The sequence below is a fragment of the Sceloporus occidentalis genome, unplaced genomic scaffold (genome assembly GCF_023333645.1).
Source record: "Sceloporus occidentalis isolate IW3139 unplaced genomic scaffold, rSceOcc1.0.p SCAF_2, whole genome shotgun sequence".
Lineage (NCBI taxonomy): Eukaryota > Metazoa > Chordata > Lepidosauria > Squamata > Phrynosomatidae > Sceloporus > Sceloporus occidentalis.
In genome coordinates, this window is record NW_028316982.1 from 171401161 (window position 1) to 171424486 (window position 23326).

A 23326-nucleotide genomic window follows, 5' to 3' on the forward strand; every position below is an offset into this window, starting at 1 on the left:
ATGGCTATATACAAGGTAACTATTTAAAACCCAATACAACTCTCAAATGCACATGTAGACTAGGCATTTTTCTAGCTTGTCAGTCAAACTGCAATATAATTATGGCCCTGGTTAAACTGAGCATGAAGACTTTGCTTGGTGTATGAACTGTGGCACTTCTGTCTTCATCACAATAGAACTGTTCAATTTTTAGAAAAGTCAATAGTCTCAGGCAGTGATTTAGCTCGCAAGTATCTTGTTGGTGTAAGAACTAATTAAAAACATATCTTGCGAGAAACTCATGAACCAAATGAATCCTCCATTCTGGTGGATACACTCATTTAAAAGATAACATGCAAGGTGTTGAAGGTTCTACATCCATCTAGATTTCAGTAATATTTTTACTCTTTTATTTATTTTCTACCTCCCTCTCCAAGCTGGAACACAATGTGGCTTACAAAAATTAAAACAAGTACACATAAAAACATTTATGGGTGAAAACATACAAACAGTTATTGTCAAAATGTTATTAATATTTTAAATTAAGAACTATTTAAAAGGTAGCCTTAAAAAGCAAGGAATAAAAATAGAACAACACACAATTAAGAGACTCTTTAACATAGTAAATGTTTTTAATCTGTTGATGGGAGGACAAAAAGGAGAATGGGCTGCATCAATAGAAGCATATTGTCTAGATCAAGGGAAGTGATAGTTCCACTCTATTCTGCTCTGGTCAGGCCCCACCTGGAATAGTGTGTCCAGTTCTGGACACAATTTAAAAAGGATGTTGAAAAACTGGAGCGTGTCCAAAGGAGGGTGACTAGAATGGTGAAGGGTCTGGAAACCATGCCCTATGAGGAATGACTTAGGGAGCTGGGGATATTTTACCTGGAGAAGAGAAAGGTTAAGCAGTGGTATGATAGCCCTATTTAAATACCGTACTTGAAGGGATGTCATACTGAGGAGGGAGCAAGCTTCTTTTCTGCTGCTCCAGAGACTAGCACCCGGAGCAATGGATGCGAGCTCCAGGAAAAGAGATTTCACTTCAACATTAGGAGGAGCTTCCTGACAGTAAGGGCTGTTTGACAGTGGAACAAACTCCCTCAGAGTGTAGTGCAGTCTCCCTCCTTGGAGGTCTTTAAACAGAGGTTGAATGCTTTGATTGAGATTTCCTGCATGGCAGGGGTTGATGGCCCTTGCGGTCTCTTCCAACTCTATGATTCTATTATTCTAATGCTAGTCTAGCCTCTCTAGGAAAGGAGGTGCACTGTGGCAGGAATCATCAAGAGGCACTGTTCTGCCTCCCACCAGATGTGTCTGTGAGGGTGCCAAATGAAAAAAGAGCCCAAGCTCATACAGACAAATGCAATCATTCTTCCCTGTGGAACTGAATGGTATAATGCTTTATAGGTAATCAGGACTTTGAATTGTGTTTGGAAACAGATTGGTATCCACTACTATTTATTGATCTGGCATTTAACAACACCTTTTTAAATATAGGAGAAATGGGTTACAGCTACCTAGGCTATCTTGAACTGGAGGAGTTTGGAAGATATCAGCACCTTGCAGCTCTTTCCTCTCCTGTGTTTTTCTTTTATGCGGGGGGGGGGGGGGGGAATCTCCTGCATAAAGAAAGGGTGCACTGTACTGTGATATAATTTAGTGAGTGAAATCAGCCTCATGACTCTCATGATTCTTGCCTTAGCTGATATTGTTTTAACTATCTGTCATTGTTTAATCTGACCACAGTGTATTCTCAAGATCACAAAGTCTATAAGATGAAGCCTAAGAAAGTCTATAAGCTGAAGTCTAAGTCCCTTGGGTTGCATGGTCAACAAGCTATGGCTGAAAGATGAACAGCAACTGGCAAAGTTGGAGCTAAAACACCACATCTAAGGTCTGGAATTGTACTTGAGACAGCTTTAAGTGAGCACCATGGTTTTTCCTTCAAACCATGCAACATTATTATTAAAATGAGATATTTGGAGGGTTATCATCATAACATCTTCCACACTTCAGACACAACAATCTAAATTTTACATAACACAATGCTCCATTTTATTTGTATAATTAATGCACAGTAATTCTAATGAAAACCCTGTGCTCAGAGTATGGAAATGTATTCACTGAAACATAGATTCATGTCACATCAGGTGTGTTCCAGCTGCACAGATTTCAGCTCTAGCTAAACTGCAAGAGGAAATAAGCTCTGAAAGTTATAGAAAAGATTCAATGACTCATGGCCTGTCATAAACAAGGCTATTCATTTAGGCACCCATAGTCATTATGTAGCATCTCCTATTAATCATTTTGGAATTCAATATAAAGGTGCCAGACTACCTTGTTCACAGAACACATGAAAACAAGAGTCCATTTCTAACAAGCAACACATACAGTAACCTTTGGACTAATCTTGTAGAATCTGCCCTCCCGATGTCTATAGCTCCCATAACTCCATCTTCCTTCTTGGAAGCTTATCACACTAGTCAGTTGTTTCAGGCTGTTCTGTCTGGAAACCACTTCTCCTTGCTTGGAAAAGTGGTGGAAAGGAAAAACACTCTTTTGCAACATCATGAGACACATTTATTCCTGCATCAGCTTTCGTACACTTGAACACCACCATGTTTTCTCTGTCCCCTGCTCCACAGTTATTATTCAGTTGAAAAGGAAGCCATAACTGTGCTTATATAATGATGCTATTATGGAACCACCCCTGTGTCCTGTTCAGATTGGGAAGATGACACACACTACACCACTTCCACAATTTTATTCTTTATGTATGCTTTAAAATTTTTCTGAACCCTTTCATTGCTCTGGCCATTAATCCTTAATAGTATTACAATGGAAATGCACTATTACACTACTCCCCTTCTTCTTATTTTTTAAAAGATTTTTTAAAAAAAACATGTTGGAGAACTGAGAGTGAATGTGCAATGATTCTCCTGGAATATTTGGGAATCCAGGTATCTCCCCAGTGCTGGAGATCCCCAGAGAATCCCTAAGGAGGAGCAATGAAACCACCAAGCCCACTAGGCTCCCAATAATGGAATGAAACAGAATGAGACATTAATGTACAAAGTGCTTCCTAAAACATAGCAGGATGGGGTCTTTAAGGGACTGTTTCAAGTGGGAAAAGAATCAATTTCAAACAACTCAGTTCAAGGGGGTATGCTGGCAGAGCCATTATGTTGGGTATTAAGCACCAAGCAAAGAAGGGACTAATGCAAAGCAACTGCTGTATAACAGCAATTGCTGTATAAGCTCCTTAGACTATTTATGATTTAATCAAATTCATCCAAAGAGAATAAAAGGTTGTTACCTCTGCATAAATAACCATGTCAAATAGGCTCTAAAAACTAAGCCTAACATAGTTACAGACTAAATTCAAATAAAGTTATGTGTAATATAGTTATAAGACAATGCCATTGAAACTATATATTTTGCTTGCGTATAATAGGCTAGTATAACCATTTGTTTTTCTAGTGAAGGCTTTTTAGTCATTATTTTTTAAAGATCCTTTCCAAAAAACTAACAGGTATCATATCAGAATATTATACAAACGGTTCTTAGGGAACTGTGTTTAAGGCAGCGGTTCTCAACCTGTGGGTCACGCCCCCTTTGAGGCTTGAACGACCCTTTCACAGAGGTCACCTAACACCTATTTCTGATGGACTTAGGAACCAAGACACCACAATTTTATAGTTAGGGGTCACCACAACATGAGGAACTGGATAGAAGTGTCGCAGCATTAGGAAGGTTGAGAACCACTGGTTTAAGGAGCTGCAGGGCCAATCCTTCACACATCAGCATGTGACAAAGTGGCAGTGGTAATTTTTACAGTAATTTCAGCAGATATACTGTGTGCTGAACAAACCTAGGAGACCCATGTGGCAAAGAACTGGTTTCTAGCTATTTTCTTTTCAGCAACATTCAGATATTTTTTTCAATAATTATGTCACTTACCCGGACAAGTGCATCATCTATGATGTGATCACGTCTCACTTTGAGTCGCAAATATGGATTTAACTGCTGTCCTTGAACTAAACTGTAGAGCACCGTAATACGTCGTTCACTGTACATACGGATTCTGTTGTCATAATACAATCCCAGGTTCTTGGTAACAGCATTCAGTATAAAGGGGCACGTCATAAAGGAAAATTTGTTTTCTGTTTCTACCTTGAAGAATGTATAATCTTTGTCCATTTCCAAAACATCATTCAGTGGTTCATTGATAAACTCTTCAAAGGGGATAAGTGGTTTTCGGCAATCTATAGTTTTTACACCAAGTTCAGTTTCCAGTGGGTCTACTCGAGGCCCTTTTTTATTCCTTCTTTCCTCACCTAGCAATTCTTGAAGAGTTAGCTCACTGGATTCTGGAATAGGCTCTTCATCTTCCTCTTCATTGTGATTTGTGTCCACATCCCCTCCTACTACGTTTGCATAGTAAACCATTTTTAAGCACTTTGAAGCAGCAACAATGGCATCATCATCATTCACTAAATTACGACTGTTGAATTCATTGCTTATGACTTTGTAGGTAATAAGCTGCTGAAAAGTTTCCATCATTCGTCGAATCTGGTCTGCGCTGTACTTAGACCACAATCTGACAAGTTTTGCTTGCGCTGCAAGGGGTAGCTTACTCATTGCTTTGCAAAACAATGGCAATGCCATTTCCAGGTACTCAGGACTATGAAGGTTACCATTTTCCATAACAATAATAAACAAGTTGAGATAATTAGGATCTCGAGAGTACACATTATGGTAAGTCAAGTCACATTCCACATTGGGTGACAAGTACACAAGTGCATTTAAAAAGGCAGTTTCTATTTTTTCATTAGAAAGTAATCTATTATAGACCCGTCTGACTGCATCAATGTCCACAGAGACTTCATCTGGGCCTAGTTTTTGTAGGTTGTTATCCCCCTGTGTATTATCTCCTATTCTTGATGATGATGATGATGATGACGATGACGGTGCAACTACATCTTCTTCCATGGCAGAAGAACATGCAGCCTTTTCCTTTTCATCTTCATCTTTATCTTCATCTTTTCCTTGAAGAGACTTCAGTTCTTCTTTTGTATGTTGCTTGGCTTTTCGAAAACTCTGTACCAATGCTTCAGCACTAGAAAATACTCTGCCAATGACACGGATTAAAGGAGAATAGTCCTCTTTTTCTCTACATAGTTCAAGAATTTCATATACTTTTTCTTCTGTTAAGAAAGTCACATCTAGAAATTAAGAAACAAACCAGGAAAACCTTCTTGAACTTAGGTTAAAATACTTAAAATAAGGCATTAAAAGAGCTAGTATTAACCATATTTTCAGCTAGGATTTAACAACATTTATACCTTACCATGACAGAAATTATAACACATGGATTGAAAAATAGCAACAAATAGAAACAGCTGGAGTATGCACGCTCAAATCTTAGCTACAGAATTACAGTGGGCCTTGGTGCCTGCTGGGGTTTGGCTCCAGGACCCCCCATGGATAGCAAAACCTGTGGAGGCTCAAGTCCCATTGTATAAAGTGGCATAGTGAAATGGTGTCCCTAATATAGAGTAGTAAAATCAAGGTTTAGTTTTTGGATTATTATTTTTTTGGAATATTTTCAAACTGTGGATGGTTGAATTCATGCATGCAGAATCTGTGGATACAGACGGCCAACTGTATAATATGCTATTGCTACTGCTGTCTGGATTCACTCGCTCTCTCTCTCTCTGCCAAAGACACAAATAATATAGACATAGAAGACAGGGGAGGGAGGAAGATGAGATCCCACAAAGGTGTCAGCCACAGTAAGTCTCAGTGAGTCATATAGGGTACTATTTATATGAGAGGGCTTTTGTACCTGAGTTATATGACAGGGCTTTAGTACCCCTCTTATTGAAGAGGAAGTAGCCACAGCAGTTCTTACCCATAATACAACACAGTATTATAGCAACTATATGTGCCATCATAACTATTGTCAGGCTTCATCATGTGGAACAAAAATATGCCCAATGGTGTCAGAAAAAGCAGCTGTGTGGGATCTGATCCTGGGATTAACCTTTTCTCCCATAGTGTTTTACAACATACTATCCTGAATTAGAAAGTCCAGAATAAAATCCAGAAAGATCAAGATTTTTTTTTAATTGGAAAAACTGAAATTTCGGGGGAGGAGGGAAATGAATTTTAGAAGATATTCTTTTAGAATGATACTTAAGGTGTTCATATATTTACTTTCTGATCCTTCCCATTCCTGATCTTGGCATCCTTTTCTGAAATGTTTATGTGAATGAATGTTTTATGTCTCCTTGACATTATGGAGAACAGGAACAGATAAAATAACTTCCCAAGTTTTATTAATGCTAATGGCTTCTGCTGTTTTCCCCCCTGCCTGCTTCTGATGAAGCAGAAAACCCAAAGAGATTCCTTACAGCTCAGGACCTTGTAGCTTCATTTGCAACAAGCACACACAATTTATTAAAAAGAGAAATCAGTTTATAAGTATTATCTCATTGACCTATGCTTTTAATATATCAAACACAGTAATTTTATGCCAAATAAAATGTATAATTGTATTATATTACACACAGCATTTATTATTTGCGATTAAAGTAATAAAATGTTTTTCAATTAGATTTTTTTTTTATTTTCCTGAAAATTTTCCCCAAACCCCTCCTCCTCTTTGGTTTGACAATTTCTGGAAATTTTACACCTCTACCCTGAACACAGCAATCTGGGGATGTGGTAATTTCAAATGAGCAAACAGCACTGGAGGAAGAATTTGACCCTTTTCCATTATCATCTTGATCAAGACTTGAAATTCATTTGGCTGCATTTTGTATACAATTGCTATTCCATTGCTAAGGGCCAATGATCTGTAGACATTTTGAAATTTTTTTTTAGGTCTGAGCAAGTTTGTTTTAATTAAAATATACTTAGAAATAAAAGAAACGTAGAAATGAACTGACAAAAGAATTGCAACTACTCCCAGGAGGCAGAATGTTTTAAAACCACTCGGTAGCCTGCTAATTCCAATCACTAGTTTTGAATGAAGGACCAAGATGCTAATACCTGATGCTATCTGTCATACAAGGCTTTCATTTTATTGCCTCACATCACCTATGAAGTGATATAAGCCTTCATAAAGGGGCATGAAAGTTTGGTTTTTATTTATACATTTCAAAATATGGGCACAATTTCTATTATCTTCTTTCCAACCATGCCAGTTAACAGAAGATGGCAACTTAACTACCATATTTTCTGGCATATAAGATGACTTTTTACCCAGTCTTATATGCTGGGTTGTGTTTGGTGGCCTCCACAGAGACAAGCGAATGGCATAGCCACCTGTCCGTCTCCAGGGGGTCCTTGCAGGTTCCTATTCCAGCAGGCACTGTGGCTGGGCTCTCTCTTTCTCACCGCTATTGCTGGTTTTGGGAGCTGGAAGCCGGAAAAGGTGGCAGAGAAGCGGCTCTAGAGCTAGTTCGGTGGGAGAGGGATTGTTGGGCCGAGGGAAAGAGCCGGCCCCTGATGCCTCGCCACTGCCACCCAGGATACTCTGCTCCAGCGGCTTCTTCTGTGGTGTCTAGTGCCCTTTTGGGCCAGACTGCGTGAGGCCCTATTGCCACTTGCGACACCTGCCTTCCAGGCCTCCACAGAGGCCCCCTCAAGCCAGTGCGTGTGGGTGCCAGACTCCCTTAATTCGGCCTATAGTAGGCCAGGGCGCTGCCTGCACATGACTTGGGGTCGTCTTATACACCCAGTCGTCTTATATGCTGGAAAATACGGTACTCCAGCAGTTGCTCTTTTATAACTTTAATGCAAATCTAAACAATGCTGTCCTCATGCCTTACCTTTAAAGTCATCTCTTGGGCCTTGCATTTCCTTCTTGTTCATTTTTCTGTCAGTGCAAGAGTTGTTATGGGCACCTTTGGAATTGTTTTCTAGATAAGCTGAGCTTGTTCCTTTCTTGGAGGGATGAGGATCACAGAGTTTTGCATTAATCTTATAAAGCTCGAGGGCTTTAATGGCTGCTGCATTGTTATCCATACGAAGAAAAGTTGGACAGGAAGCACAAAATTCATTCGTGCAGGCTTCATTTCCACAGCCCTCAGTTAACTGATGGTAATAGCGTTCTATTAGATGCTTTGCAGCTGCTCGCTTCCTGTACCAGACAAGCACAAGGATTAGTATGGCTTTCATATACAAGCCCATTCAAATAATCAGCAAAAGCACAGATTAGTGAGCCTCTCAAGTAATCGCTTTTAAGTTAAGAGCTATTATGCATCAGGAGATTCTGAAATGCAAGATGCAACTGTTAAATTATCCAATGCACAATGTGGCTTCTGAATGTGACATGTGGTATGCTAATTTTTATATGTATAGTATAAAATATAAATACAAATAAAAAATACTCCAGTCTCTTAGTTCTTATCCAAGTTAAACATTTAAATGCAAAGTCATTTCAGCAGATACTATTTCAACATTGGAAGTCAAAAGTACTAAATTAAGTCAGCATTTTCATTTGAAAAAAATGTCATTCAGTAAGTAGGTGTACTAAACTCTTTATTATCCCCTGTTCTTGGATACACCAGCTTAAACCCAGAACCACAGCATGGATCAGGTGTCTCAGAAGAAAGAGGGAGGTAGTCCTTCCTTCTATCACCCATGGCTTCTGCAGTGTTCTAAAGAGCTGATCACAGATTTATTATTAAGGGACTCCTTTGTGAATTTCAGTTGGCTTATACTTAATGCTTCAGCTTAACTGGCTAGCAGAAAAATTTCTACTAGTGTTATTCTGACTTCAACTCAAAGTAATTTCTCAAATAAAAGACAGACCAAGTATTACTAGCATCATCCCAGTTCCCTAATCAAGTCAAGACCAAAGGGCTTGTAATTCTTTTACACATGATAACTTCAAATAAATTGTTTAGTAAAAATGGTGTCTAAAGTACCAACCTTACTATGCTAAGAACATAAATGCCTAAATGCAACACCAAGAAGCATCAAAACTGCACTATGCAGATATTTGTGACATGGTCATGTAACAACATTTCACATGCAAGGGATATCCCATGGCAAGATAATGTTATTTGGTATTAGTCATGCTTGTAAGTAATTTACACTGTTAAAACACACACATACACAAAGAAAAATAAAACAACCTTTAAGTGTTAGATTTGTATAATTATCTCCACAAAATTCTGCTTTAAGCATGTTTTTAATTCCTCCTTTTAATTAATTGCAACTTTACAGATGCTTTTTAGAATAATCATACAGAGAAGCAAGTGAGCTAAAAAGACAAATAGAATCAGGTATGACTGATTTATTACTTCAAGACAATTTATACCTCACCCATTTATTGCAATCACAATACTGTGGGTAGCTCAGGAGCTTTGTGCATTAATGGTGTCAAAAGTCATAGTTATGGTCTTTTATATGATTTGGGGCTGTTATCAAAACTACTCATGTGAATCTGGCTTGACACTGACAACTTCTGCTGAGATCCTGATCTGAAAACCTTCACTTTCAGAATTGTGCCTTTCCTCGAGATGGTCAGACATATTTTGTTGGCTGCTGGCGCTATCTGTGTTTTTGCAAATTTCTTGTTAACTTCTTGAAAATTACAATCAGATTGTTTTATCTTTGCTGTTAGCTTCCTTGGATTTAGTGGAGGAGTGGGCAAAGTAAAGTTCTGGAGCCACACACGTCTTCAAAAGCCTGATCTTTCAGCCCCTGCATACACACCAACCTGTGTACCCTTAGTTTGGCATAAAGAAGTCAACTGCCTCTCCTGGAAGTCTTCAGGAGCACCAATTCAAGGTAGCACCTTCCCTTGCACTACTTTACATCTGAAAAGCTCCATTTTTCAAAATCATAACTTAACATCTGGTCATTTCCACACACACTTCCATTGGGGGGCAGTCAGTGAAGCTCCAGTGGCAGAAAAATTGGTTTCTACCTCAAATGAGTGAAACACTGGAATATAAATCACTTTTGGTGTTATATGCAACTTGCGAATGCTACAAATAACTAGTTATCTAGAAAATTAAATAACAAGATTCTAGAGCCTCCACTTTCTGAAGGAACTACCCTTCTCTTCCAATTTACCTAGTGTTAGGAGATGACAACATGTATTGGCAATAGTGAGCAAAAATAATGGGTCTGACAATTATACAATCACCCAAGTATTTTTAGTCTTGATGCGTTTCAAATATGAATTTTAATATTATTTGAAAGAATTCCTTATACAGTGCGCCCTTGACCCCCCTGCAGATAGGAAAAAACGCATGACCTTAAGGCCCATTCTTTTCAAGGGGCATACACTCCTGCTTGCGTCGCTATGTGTGCACATGCCCATTGAAAAAGCCGGGGCTTGCTGTCTGTGGAAGCTCAAACCATGGAAGTCAAGCATGTGATTGATGCGGGCGTACTGTAATTCTTAAATCTAATATACTTGGATAAAACTGATACATTTATCATATGTTTAGTCACTAGCAGTTCCTGTGAAACTCCTCTTCAGTTCAGTACTGATGTTCTAGTGTAATGGCTCCAATCCTTGGTCCCCAGATGGAGGCAGGTGACAATTCCTGAACCTCTCACCAGTGGTCATGATGGCTGGGGTCTCTGGTAGCTGAGGTCCTTAAAAAAATCTGGGGACCTAAATTTGGGTTCTGTTGTTACAAACAAGTTAATTCCATGTTATTTCAAGTTAATTTAGTTATATCTTTAGAAAACAACCCAGGTTATTCAAATGTATGTAATAACACAGAGTTACTAACTTGTAGGTTTAGCTTTAGAAATTAGATTGGTTCTAAGTCAGCAATTATGAACACGGAAAACAAAAGCATAATGAAGTAAAGTATTTACATTTATTCCACCCATGCCATGATATAGAATTTTCTACATCATTAAAGACCAAAGAGATCAATGGTAGCACACACATATTTATTTATATATATATATATATATATATATGTGCAAAGTGGTATTTTGAAGATGTCAACAGTATGCCATCAAAACATTGCTCAGACATTGTTCTATGCTAGCCTCTGCTAGAATTTCTTTTTGAAAAAAAGCTTAACTGCCCCCCCCCAAATATTTACAGGAGATTAGAATTCCTAATACAACAAATTTTAGGCAGTATACCAGGTAGTTAGAATACTGAACAATGTACCCGAAGTACAACTTAAAGGTAGTTGTTAAAGAACTGCAGAAATGCAACCCTGGTATTGCACTGGGCTTTAACACAGAATACCAAATGCAATCTTTTTGAGATTCCATTATACTTACATTCGGCTAGCTTCAATGTTTTCAGAGTGAGGTTCTCCTGGTGATCTGAAAGGTTTAAATACAAACTTAAGTATGTATGTAAGAGGAAGGTTTTATATCAATATATTGCGTGATGTCAATATGCTATAAATATCTTCCTAGAAGGTAGTCCTACCAACTTCAAATGGAAGCATTTTATTGGTACGGTAAACAGCTAAAGAAGTACACATACATGCTGTATGTATCAGTCACATCATATCACTCACAATCATTCACTTTGAAACTTCGTTTACAAGCCAAGCAACCCTGTCAGAGAAATGATTTTCAGTAAAAATAACATTTCAGAAGAAAAATCAAAATACCTGCTTTTGTGTGTTACCCATAACTTTGGGAGCCAAGAGGCAATAAACATATTCTGTTAATAAAGATAAATCTAATAAATTAATAAAATGGTCGGGGTCCCCACTTTCCAGTCTTTTTGGTAAAGTTATTTTACAGTGGGATCTTGTTATCCACTGGGGTTTGGTTCCAGGATCCTCCATGGATAAGAAAATCCGTGGATTCTCATGTCCCATTAAATATCATGGCATAGCAAAATGGTGTCCTTTATGACAAAATCAAGGTTTGTCGTTTGGAATTTATACTTTTTTGGAATGTTTTCAAGCTGTGCACACACTTGATCTTAGCCAAAGGTTGAGAAGTGATTGTTTTCAAGCTGTGGATGCTTGAATCCGTGGATAAAAAATCCGTTGATAAGGAGGGCTTCTACCTGCTCCAAACATGATGGGGCAGCCTATAAATCTAAATAAAATACTTGAAAAAGAAAACCGGGCTTAGACAATTACAGCAGATTATCCAAATTCTAAAGTGGTTATATACAAAATATCAAGGGGGATGGGGAGATTGAAGTACCTTGTGCAAATCAAGGGAGTAGGAAATCAAAACTGTCTCTAGTATTGATGTGAGCATATTAACTAGTTATATTTATATATCTGCAGGAAATGTGTGGTAAACTGATGGCAGCTACCATGACAGAGGTGCTAGTGTAGATGCCAGCTTCTATTTATGCACATTCAAAGAAAATTAAACATTGGATGTGAGTGACAGAAACTCGTGCATCAATCCATACTTCTACAATATGACTGAAAGATCAAATGTCACTATCTTTTTTTCTCAGAATGAATAAAGCACAGCTGAAACTGCCCTGAAGAAGAATACAGCCTCTGATGGGAACAGTTTTCAGTTTAGTTTCTTTAAATTACTGATATTAAGAACTCTGGTTAATATTATAACTTTGATTAAACTGAATTAGTTTATCTGGATAAATTGAATGCAAGAGTGGATGAGGGCAAATGAACTGATGGTTAGTTCTGACAAAAAAGAAGTGATCTGGTGAATTACAGAGTAGATCAGGGAATACTAATCTTGTGTGTTGGATGGGGTTATACTCCCTCAGAAGACACAGGGTCATGGTTTGGGTGTACTCTTGGAATCAAGCCCTGATCACATTTTCAGATAAAATGAATGCATCAACTATGTCCATTCCTAGGACTGTGTGAATTGGGCTGTATCCACACTGCAGAATTAATAAAGTTTGACACAGCTTTAACTGCCATGGCTCAAGGCTATGGAATTCTGAGAATTTTAGTGTGTTAGGCCTACCAAGCTGTCAATAGATACTGACCACTCTTTCAAGCTCTCTATAAGTCTCTGCCAACTAAAATTAATCTCCAAGGGGGATGAGCAATGGGTCAGGTTCCCAACTGGAATTGGACCCTGGGTTGGTACAGGAACACGTGTGCCATGGCTCAACTACCACTGTACGCCCCTTACCTTCCTCCTCTGTTGCAGATAGTGAGAGGCCCCTGTTGCCTCCTCTGATGTTGAAATAGGGCATCTGTCCAGGTGGATGCAGCCAGAAATCCTTTGTTGACATCAGAGGAGTTGATGGGTGGGGGGCTTCTAACTAGTGGCAACAGAGGAGCCAAGGGGTACATGGGTCATCTGGTCTGCCAATGAGCTTCTGTGAAGCCTCATGGCAAACAGCAGGTCATATTGACCTGTGTTTATGCTCTTTAACAGATTTGTCTGGTCTACTAGATCTGGGGCCTGATTATTGCCCATGGCTAGTGGCCTGCGTTGTCCAAACAGGATGACACGAGGCTGGGGGAAACACAACTGGGGGAGCCTTGATTAGGCAGGATATAAAAGGAAAAAACGATCTGCTTTTTTGACTTACATTTCATATTAAGAATCTGGCTAAATGCAGATTTCATGGTTTCAACACCAGTCACCTTTTCTCTTCCATCTCCCCTCTTGTTCTGTTTACCCAATTAAAAGGTTCTTAAAACTTGCTTACCGTTTTATGACATTTTGGTTGCGCTAATAAAGGTTACTGACCATTTATGGAGTGTGGATCTTTGTTTTACAATATTTTACATTCATATGTTAAGTGCTTATTAAAAATCATTGTTTTAAGCTGAATCCAAATTTTGCCACTCCATTAAATTGCCAGTCCCAAGTTGCAGCTTACTTGAGTAATACTAAACCTTATATTAGAAGGGACCATTTGTGTATGTCATTAGGTGCCAACAACCCCATGTTTGTAGAGTTCCAGAAATGCTGCTAAGTATATAACATCTTTTTAAAAATAAGTTATACAGAGATCAGAAATTCTGTGTTAAAACTTTATTCAAGTGTTGGTTGGATCCAAGGTAAATTACATCTGCTGCTTAAGCAGAAGTTTTTCAATGCAAACTATGACATCAAATTTAAAGGATACAGAAATGTTGTAGAACTACAAAGTGATCAATAATCTGTGTAAAACCTACCAAGGTTTATGGTCATTTAACATGATTTCACTAGATATGCCTTGTTTTCAGCCCTGCAAAAAATGTGGTCACAACACAAACACTAATCTGAACACTGCAGCATGAACTAGCAATTTCAGAAGATGGCTCACTTCCAACAATCCTTGGAGCAACGTCTCCATTCTGCAAGCCTCCACTGCAACTCCTTATGGGAGAAAAAGCAAACGTATGCAAATATGCTTGTTCTAAGCAATATTACCAAGTTTCTTGAACACAATCACTTCTTCTGCAAGCTATGAGTCTATCTTCAGCAGGATAACATGAAGTTTAAGCAAATCCATTGTGAGTTTTGACATTTACTGAACTAGAGGAAGTCTCCCCTAAGTAACAATTATGGGATTTCCTCAGTTTAAAGAATATTAACATTGAAAAGAATACAGAAAGGATGGTCAATCTAATTTAATTCTCTTGACAATGTCCTCCTAAAGAATGCTAACTAAAGCAATTAAAAAGCAAACAAACAAATCAAAGAAAATTCAAATCATTATTTGAAATAAAATACTCCTTTCTTTGAAATTACTGTGGATTATCTTGGCATTTACCTTTTACAAGCTGTGGCCATTCGGTGACATTGGGGTGATCACAATTTTGTGCCGTTGATTAAAAACAGGTCTTTGCCAGTCCTCCTCTGCTGGGCCAAGCATAGGCTTAAAAGTGCTAAATAAATAAATTTGTGCTTCATTAAATTTCCTTGCGAATCTATTTCAAACTAGATAACACACAAATAGTTGTGATAATTAAATAATAAATAAATAATACAATTTTTATTTCTTTCCTGCTTTTGGCCAGGCAATCAAAGCGGCGTACAACAAGTTAAAATATATTCATATATACATAGTACCCCCCCCCCAATAAGATTAAACAATATAAGATTAAAACTAACATGCTAAAATACAATTAATCCAAATACTAGGGAACCGTCTAATTAAAAAGATTGTATGTACAGCGCTGTGTAAATTTACAGCGCTTCATAAATAAAGGTTAATAATAATAATAATAACCATGGGCAGGGTTTAATAAATAGGAAGTCTTATTCGTGTCCGAGTATTTTATTCTGGGAAGGCCTGCCGGAAGAGATCCGTCTTAATGGCTTTTTTGAAGCTCTCTAGATTGGTAATTTGACAGATCTTGTCCAGCAGGCCATTCCATAAATTGGAATTCCATAATTAGCTAATCAGATAAATATTTGTTGCTAACATAATTTTGTCTCATTCACTTTTTCCTGCATCTCATTTCACCCAATCCAAACAAAACTGAAATAGTAATAGCCAGCAAACCCTGTCCACTGCATTCAGCAATGTTTGGTCACTTAGGATTGAAGCCTTGAGTTTACTGCTGCACCCAGAGACTTTTATTGCATCTGTGGCTCTGTGTGCTTTCCACCCACTGATAGTGTTGGCCTGAAACAAAGGGGCAAAAAGCGCTGCCTTTGGGGCAATCTGGGGGTGTGGTGTGTAGATGACACATGCTTGCGGATCGGCTGGAAGCTGTGCTGAGGCTGACCATTGTGGCCCATGCCTGGCTGCAAAAGAAGCAGGAAAAACACGCTCCTTGCTGGCAGTCCATTCCGGACCCCAGCAGTGGCCAGCCTCAAGACTACCGTGTCAGGTTGCTATGGTCCCACACTGCTGGGGGTTCAATTGCAGCTGGAGCGGCCAGAGACTTCTGCAAACCACCAGTCTGTTTGACCCCATGTAGAATTCCTTCTACAGATGGTCATCCTTAACAGTTCAAATGTTTAAAATAATCCAAAATTTGCTACTTGCCTTCTGACAGTTACTTCACACCAAATGACTTAGTAACTGAATTTGTTCTCTTCTGCACTTATAATCAATTCAAGGTGCTGGTTATGACCCTAAACAGCCAATGCACCTACAGGACACCACCAGCCCTACATACCACTATGGCACCAAAGTGTGTTATCTTCAGTGCATTATTTATGTGCCAGCTTGGGATAATAAGGAATTACAAAGATACGTTCTTGGTAGATAGCCTGCAATTATGCAGTATTTCTAACTTTGACATCTGCTAAAGGCAGAGAGTGAAAGCATTTTCTAACGGCCATATTTGACCTTTTATATACTATGCGACTTTATGGCTAATAAGAGAGGTTATGGGTCAAGTTTTATATTTTAAAGAAGGTGATTCTGACACTGCTGCTACAAACCATCTTTACATGTTTGTAAATGTTTATATAACCATTATATATTATATATATTAAATAAACATTACATGTTTATAAAAATTTTATAATATGCTTACATGCATAATACATATGATTATATAATTTCATTAAAAATATTTCCACACTAGGTCAGATTTATCAGATATTTAGCCTGTTACTATAAAAAATGTACAGCATGCTACATATAGTACATTCACCCAAGTTGTATTTTTGTGTCCACAATCAGTTAATAGGGATGAAAGAACTTCGTTTCCTTCTCAGACTTAGTTTTGTAAATATTATGAAAGAGCTGGTATGTAGAATGCAGACTCACAAATGAGAACAATATAAACAATATAAATACTGTTTATGCTGTAATAATACGGACTCTGCTTCTGCCGATATGAGGTGCTTAATGGGCAAACCCCTAATGGTCAAATGGTTTTTAGAGCCCCAATAGTCCCTTCTTGGGAAGTACTTGTCATGACACACCTTCAAGTTGCTTAGTATCACTTAATGTATATTTTTAAGTGTACATTTGAAACATCTTAAGCATATATTGAAAATATGTATTCAATCTGCAAATACATCTCTGTATCTGAAAACGGGCTACAACTTCCTGCTAAGTGCACACTTTGTGGTGAGTGGGTTTGCTTCCATTAAGTGTGCCATAGACCTCCCTTTTACCCCCATAATTAGGTCTGATTGCAAATATTCTTCAGAACATTCTACAGGTATATAATGCAATTTACAATGCTTGGACATGTCTCTTCCGTATGCCTATTTGTAACTGATATGTCTGTTTCAAAATTTTTACCTTTCAACTGTTTCCTGTGATCTGGCTTCACTGGTATAAGATGTAAGGCTGATCTTCTACTCTGTCATGTCGTTGTCAACCTGTGATTATTCAGCAACACTCGTACCCACAGCACCCCGAGGCCACCCATTGGCTTTTTGCTTTCCAGCTGAAAACTTCCATTGCTGAAACGGAAGCAGTTAATGTCTTAACCTACTTCCATTATCTGAGCTTATCTGTGTTTAATTACAAAAATTCTATATTCTTAGCTTTAAAAAAGCCTACTTTTTCATGGTTTAAAAACCGACCTGAAGCATTTTGAAAATCAGAAATTTTTAAAGTATAAAAATGAACTGGATAAAGTGAGAAAATCAAAGATTTACTTTTGACGATCTGCAGCTTTCTAATGTAACATGTACAATTGTTTCAAATTTTGTGACAGGCAGAGGAATATTAGATTTTGTAGAATAATGGAGCAGCAGCAGAACTGCAGGGACTGAGGGCTACTTGAAATGTGCAGGATGCCTGCTGAATATTACCTATCCTTGACAGTTCTAAGTTCAATTCAGCTTTCACATTTCTGTGAACATTGGTCAAACTGATTAAACTGGATTCATGCATTTGCTGTGGGAAATGAAGCTTGTTACTATATTAAAAAATAAGAGATTAAATTCTCACGATTTCACAATAGCTGACACCCTATATTATAACCACATTCTTTGTTTTGTGTGGCATGTTTCATAACAATATGTTTCTTGGGGTTTTTATTACTTGAACAGAATAAAGAGGCTTTATTAAAAGTACTATTAGAGTTATCTAGTGGTGGACAGACTTCAGGTCTGGGGTAAAAATAACTGCTTTTTAAAGCACTCCTTTGTCTATACATTAAAGTAAAATGCAAAATAGAGGCTCAGGTGGCAGACAAACCCACAGGATTAAAACTCAGGCTAATTCTGAGTACACTCAGCCCAGAAATTTTTCTGTATCAGAACCGAGCTCACAATGCATTCAAACAAAGATCAACTCCTATCTTTCCTCAAACTATCTTAATCTCAGTAGTCTAATTTCTTTTAATAAATCCTGTGGCTGTTGCTATTGTTAAGCAATAACGAGCTATAATTTCTTGCAATCTGTGCAAACCACCCAAAGACCTACAATCCAATCTTGATCTATTGTCCAGCAACCTTAGTTTTTGCCAATGTTAATATACAAGGGATTACTCAGAAAACAAAACAAAACAGGTCCCTTTTTCAACTCTTGTTTCATCAGTTACAAGAGGTCACACAACATTTTGCTCAAATGGACCTAGTTGTTATTTATTACTTGTCTTCATTATCTAAACAACATAACCCAAAGTTATTTTTTTCATAGCGTTTACCAATTTACAACTGGCTCTTCTTTATATGTAAAATACGATGTCCTTAATACACAATATCTAGCAATGAAATGTAAAAAGGCTCGAGTTCCTTGGTTAAAAGCCAGATTTCATATTCTATTCTATTCTATTGAAAGGCACATTTTCCAAGAAGGGAATTTATGCTTGAAAATACAATGCTAACATGAGCAACCTACTTCATATTCTATCATCTACCACTCCTCAAGAGGTTTACATGTTTGAGCTCTTCACACATGAAGTTAGTCAGGGATCTTACTCTTTTATTTTCATAAAATTAGAGCTATAGGGACATTTTTACATCTCCAAATCCACATGGTAAATTTTCAGACTGAAACTAGCAAGGGAATGAATGTATGGCTGACACCTAGCATCCTGATGTGTCTGATGTCTGAGAGCAATTTTCTGGACAGCAAAGCAATGTGGGCTGGCCCAGAGATACTGTGAGTGCAAGAGCAGCTGAACAGTCATTGGCTGCCACTTGAAACCTCAAAAATCTTCCGAGAACTGATGAACAATATATATGAAAGCAGAACATCTGATACAGAACATTTTAGGGGTTAAATTCAGCAAGACTACAGATTTCATTATAGATTTCACCTCAACATAATTTTCATTTGAAATAAGATCTAATTTCAGTAAGTGTCAATTAGCCAGCTTTTTTTTTTTGCTTCCACAAGATACAATGAAGCCCCTCAAATCCGACTGCTTTAAAGGTGTGTTAGACAAATTAATGGAGTGTAAGGCTGCCAACTGCTACTAACTGCGCTGTACATACGATGTTCAGTATAAGCAGCAGTATGCAACAGCAAGAAAAGGCTATTGCCCTCTTGTTATGTTTGTGGCTTTCTCACAGATATCAGGTTACTCACTAAGGAAAACAGGATGCTGGACTAGATAGGTCTTTCACTTCTTCATGTTCACTTTGTTTATGAGCACATACAGTTCACTTGCAAAGGCAATTTATCCATTTCAATAGGAAGCAGCCTGGAAGCAACATTTCCATACACAGAAGATTTCAATATTCGAAGTGCATTTAGGCTTCTAGATTGGGACAGCTATATAGAGGAAACTTTTAGCTGTTCTTGATTTGAGCATCTCCTCTTTCATCCCCCTCCCCCCCCAATAGCCTTAAACCGGTGTGTAAAGCTGGGCAGGACTTCAGGATTCCTACTATGAGGTCTTACTGAAAAATAATCCATGAATGTAAACAGAAAATCTAAATAAAACACTAAAATAAATGTTGTAATACTATATATTTAATAGTCACAGAAAGCAACATGTATTAATTTTACGATGTATTTTATCATAGGCTTGAGCATGATGACATCATATTGCAATTTAATCATCTATTTGTTTGCTGCCCTTTTTATGTGCTTCTTCTGCATATGAAGCTACACAAAAACTGAACATAAACTGTGAAAATAGTCTGTTAAAACACTTATTAGGAAGCTAGTGGCAATCTTATTTTTTTCATGCTATTTAACCAATAGACAATACTATGGTACTGGAACAGGATATACACCAGATGGACTGTTAGGATTTATAAAACGTATCAATCCATTATGCATAGTGAAAGTTCATTCAGCAGCTAAGATAAAACAAAAGCTGAATTAATTTGTATTCTATTCACAAACAACTAGCATACAGTAGACAAGCAATTCTGAGCTTCTAGAAAAACTTGCAGGCCAGATCATTTATTTAGCCTGTTAATTACCAGCAAGTGCAAATTTTAAATGGACTTTAAACATTAGGCAATAATTTGCTTAAATATTTAAGACATGACAAAACTTGTATATATACTGTTCAGTTCTGGCTTTCTAAGTTAGTTCAAGACAAATAATTTTACCTTCTAAGAATATAATATACAATATATGGCGGGTAAACATACCATGTTCTTCCAGCACTTTAGCAGTTGCGCTTGCACGCTGCCCGATTGAACTCTGTTTGGCTGTACACCTAGAATATAATATCTTAATTCAGTTTTTGAAATGACAATGTAAGAGATTGAGATCTTATAGTACATAAAGTTATTACAACCCTCTAACCAAACTCATTTAGGCAATATCAACCTAAAATGAATAAAACAGATTTTTAAAAGTTAAGCTATTTTTATTCTTTTAAGCTATTTAAAGTAGGAGAAGCCTTTCTTTAAAACTAAGCAGCTTAAAATTAGATGTAAATCCAAACATGTTCAACTTACATTTATAATATCTTACAAGTGAATAAATAGTCAAATAATAATAATTGTAAGCCGCTCTGAGAGCCTTTAGGGCTGAAGGGTAGGGTATAAATACCGTAAATAAATAAATAAATAAATAAATAATAAACACATTGGCTGTATTTGGATAAGCAATAAATCAGATCTGTGGAGAATAGTGGCTTCTCATTCATTAGCTCCATGGTCCCCTGGCAGGCTCTTCATCCCCCTATCAGTGTAAGAGGCACTAACATTCTACCAAATGTTTTTGCCTCAATGCAACAAGAACATCCACCAATGTAAGCAACCTTCTGTCTAATCTAGAAGCCCATTCCATTTGTACTATGATGCTTATCTGGCCCCTTTTCTAAGTGTGACTTTTGATGCACACAGAGGCTCACAACCTAAGCTAGTTGTTATATACAATTAGCCTTCCACAGCTAGAAGCTCCCCAAATCATCCAAACATAAGAAAACTCTAGGCAAGAAAACCCATCCATTTAACCTAAGCATGTACAGCTAATAAATATCCTGACTCTGAACCTTCCCATTTCCTGCCAACAAACTTTCACTTTGGCTGCATACAAGAACATTCCTAAGAACAATCAACAACAGCAGCTGAAGCTGACAGAATTACAAAGAAACACATGAAGCAGCAGGAGGAGACTACAAAGTTTAATTTACAAAAGAAACTTGATCAGCATGTCAATGCAAATTTTTGGATGTCATGTTGGGACTGGAGTGGAAAAAAAAACAACAAATCAAGTTTTCTACATAAAGGTCTGTTAGGTCTCTTGCTATCACTATCTCCTGAAAGTTAACAGTTATAGACTGATTACATTAAAAACAAACAAACAGATAGCACTTTATTATTGTTTTGAGACTTCAAGTTTCCAACTCTAAGGTGAATCTATCGCGCTTTCCCTTCCTCGAAGGCAGAGAGAATGACTTGCCCAAGGTCACCCAGTGGGTTCCCATGACTGAGCAGGGATTCAAACTCTTGTCTCCAGAATTGTAGACCAACACTGACACCATTACACCATGCTGGATCCCTAAAAACTAGTTCCTGGCAATTCAAATGCTATAGAGGTGATGGATATGCCACATTTTAGTTTTCTTAACTTATTTTAATATGAGTAATTCGGAGTTCTCTGCTACATGTAGCACAGGCTACAGAAAAGGTGCTACTACAAAAGGATAATAGCCTTATAAAGGTAAGACAAACAAAAAGGGCACTAGGATTTTCCTAACAAGTGGATTTCAGAATACAAACCCTATCCTTTAGTAATTGTGCTTGAACATCTGCAAATATGTAAACAGTAAATCCTTTTTCACATAACATGAAACTATGGTTTAGTAATAAAATGACAAGATGAGTGGGCCTTAAACTTACAATCTTCTCCAGGACGACTTTGAGCACTGAATGTTCATTTAGATTAAGATTTAAATTTACTCCTTGTCTACGAAAACCCTATGCAATTTATGAGGTCGCCATAAGTTGACAGGCAACTTGAAGGAACATTCACACAGAAAGAAAACATGGTTTGAAGGTGGTTTATTTCTGCTAACTATAGGCCCGATCCAGATGGGCCTCTGAGGCGCCCCCATCACGTGCTAGGGGTTGGCCAAGGGAGCACTGCCCATACTGGCCTCACCCCTAGCACGTGACGGGGGTGTCAAAATGGCAGCACCCTATACACACAGGCACCGCCATTTTGACACGATGGACCCTTAGCATCCGCACGTCACCCCCCCATAAGGACGTCATGAGTGCACCATTGGCGCACTGCGACTTCCTTATGGCACCGCAGAAAGAACCCGCTTTTTGCAGGTTCTTTTTGCTATGCGAAGGAGCCGTGTGGTTCGTCCGTTACGCCTCCCTTGCGCAGCAAAACAAGGCGCTGGCAAACTGCCCTTTTTGGGCGGTCTGTACAGTGCCATAGTTAAGATTACCCACTATTTGTTAGGGTTACTCTTGCTTAATAAAAAAGAACAAAAGGACTGGTGGAAGAGGGGAGTATCCAAGTGCAAAGCTTATCTAGGCTCATTACTGTAATGCTGAATGACAAAACACCATTATTTGTAAATCAGGTTACTTCCTAAATTATTCTGAAACATTAAGAGCTAAAGCAAAATTAAAGCTTCTTCCCATCTCTAACCAACTATATGTCAGCAGTAATCATGGACCAGTATAAACATCATTCATCCATACACACCTCCAGGATATTTAACAGGGCTAGGGTATGCACCTGTATTGACTTGACTGCACAGATGTCCCTTGCAGGACTTGGCTGCTTTCACTCTAAAAAACAAGTCTTTTTATGTTATCTAAGAATTCAACTAGATTACAAACATTATGTGTATATTAAAAATAAATAAACACCCAGTATTTCCAAAACTGCCTTGTGCTACTAATTTGTTACAATAAAACGTATGTCAGGAGAGTCAGTGCCTGGAATAGAGGGTTACTGGGATCTCCAAGAAAGGCATTCTGAACTTCTTGCAGGATAAACAAGATGGTTGTGTAGGGTACACATTAGAAGACCCTGTGACAGTCACCATTACACTAATGTGTGGATCATAAACAGAAGAGAAAATAGAATGAGGGTTGCCAATGTTTGCTCAGCATGTTCTTGGAAACACTGAAATGTAAAACCAGATCTTAT

The 23326-nt window shown here is 37.9% G+C and overlaps 1 protein-coding gene across 4 annotated transcripts in view; it reads right to left on the bottom strand.

Annotated features, from left to right (window-relative positions):
• Positions 1-23326, bottom strand: part of UBE3A (ubiquitin protein ligase E3A) — a 39775-nt gene that overhangs the window by 8924 nt on the left and 7525 nt on the right. For 2 of the 4 annotated variants that reach the window (XM_089511488.1, XM_089511486.1), the window contains exons 2-7: positions 20353-20420; positions 17090-17253; positions 14651-14765; positions 11260-11304; positions 7821-8131; positions 3943-5207 (exon numbers count right to left, since the gene is read on the bottom strand). In XM_089511488.1, the coding sequence (XP_089367614.1) occupies positions 3943-5207; positions 7821-8131; positions 11260-11304; positions 14651-14670 (1641 nt within the window). In that variant the 5' untranslated portion in view covers positions 14671-14765; positions 17090-17253; positions 20353-20420. Of the gene's footprint in view, positions 1-3942; positions 5208-7820; positions 8132-11259; positions 11305-14650; positions 14766-17089; positions 17254-20352; positions 20421-23326 lie in introns of those variants that run through there. The other 2 variants (XM_089511487.1, XM_089511489.1) reach the window with 2 other exon arrangements.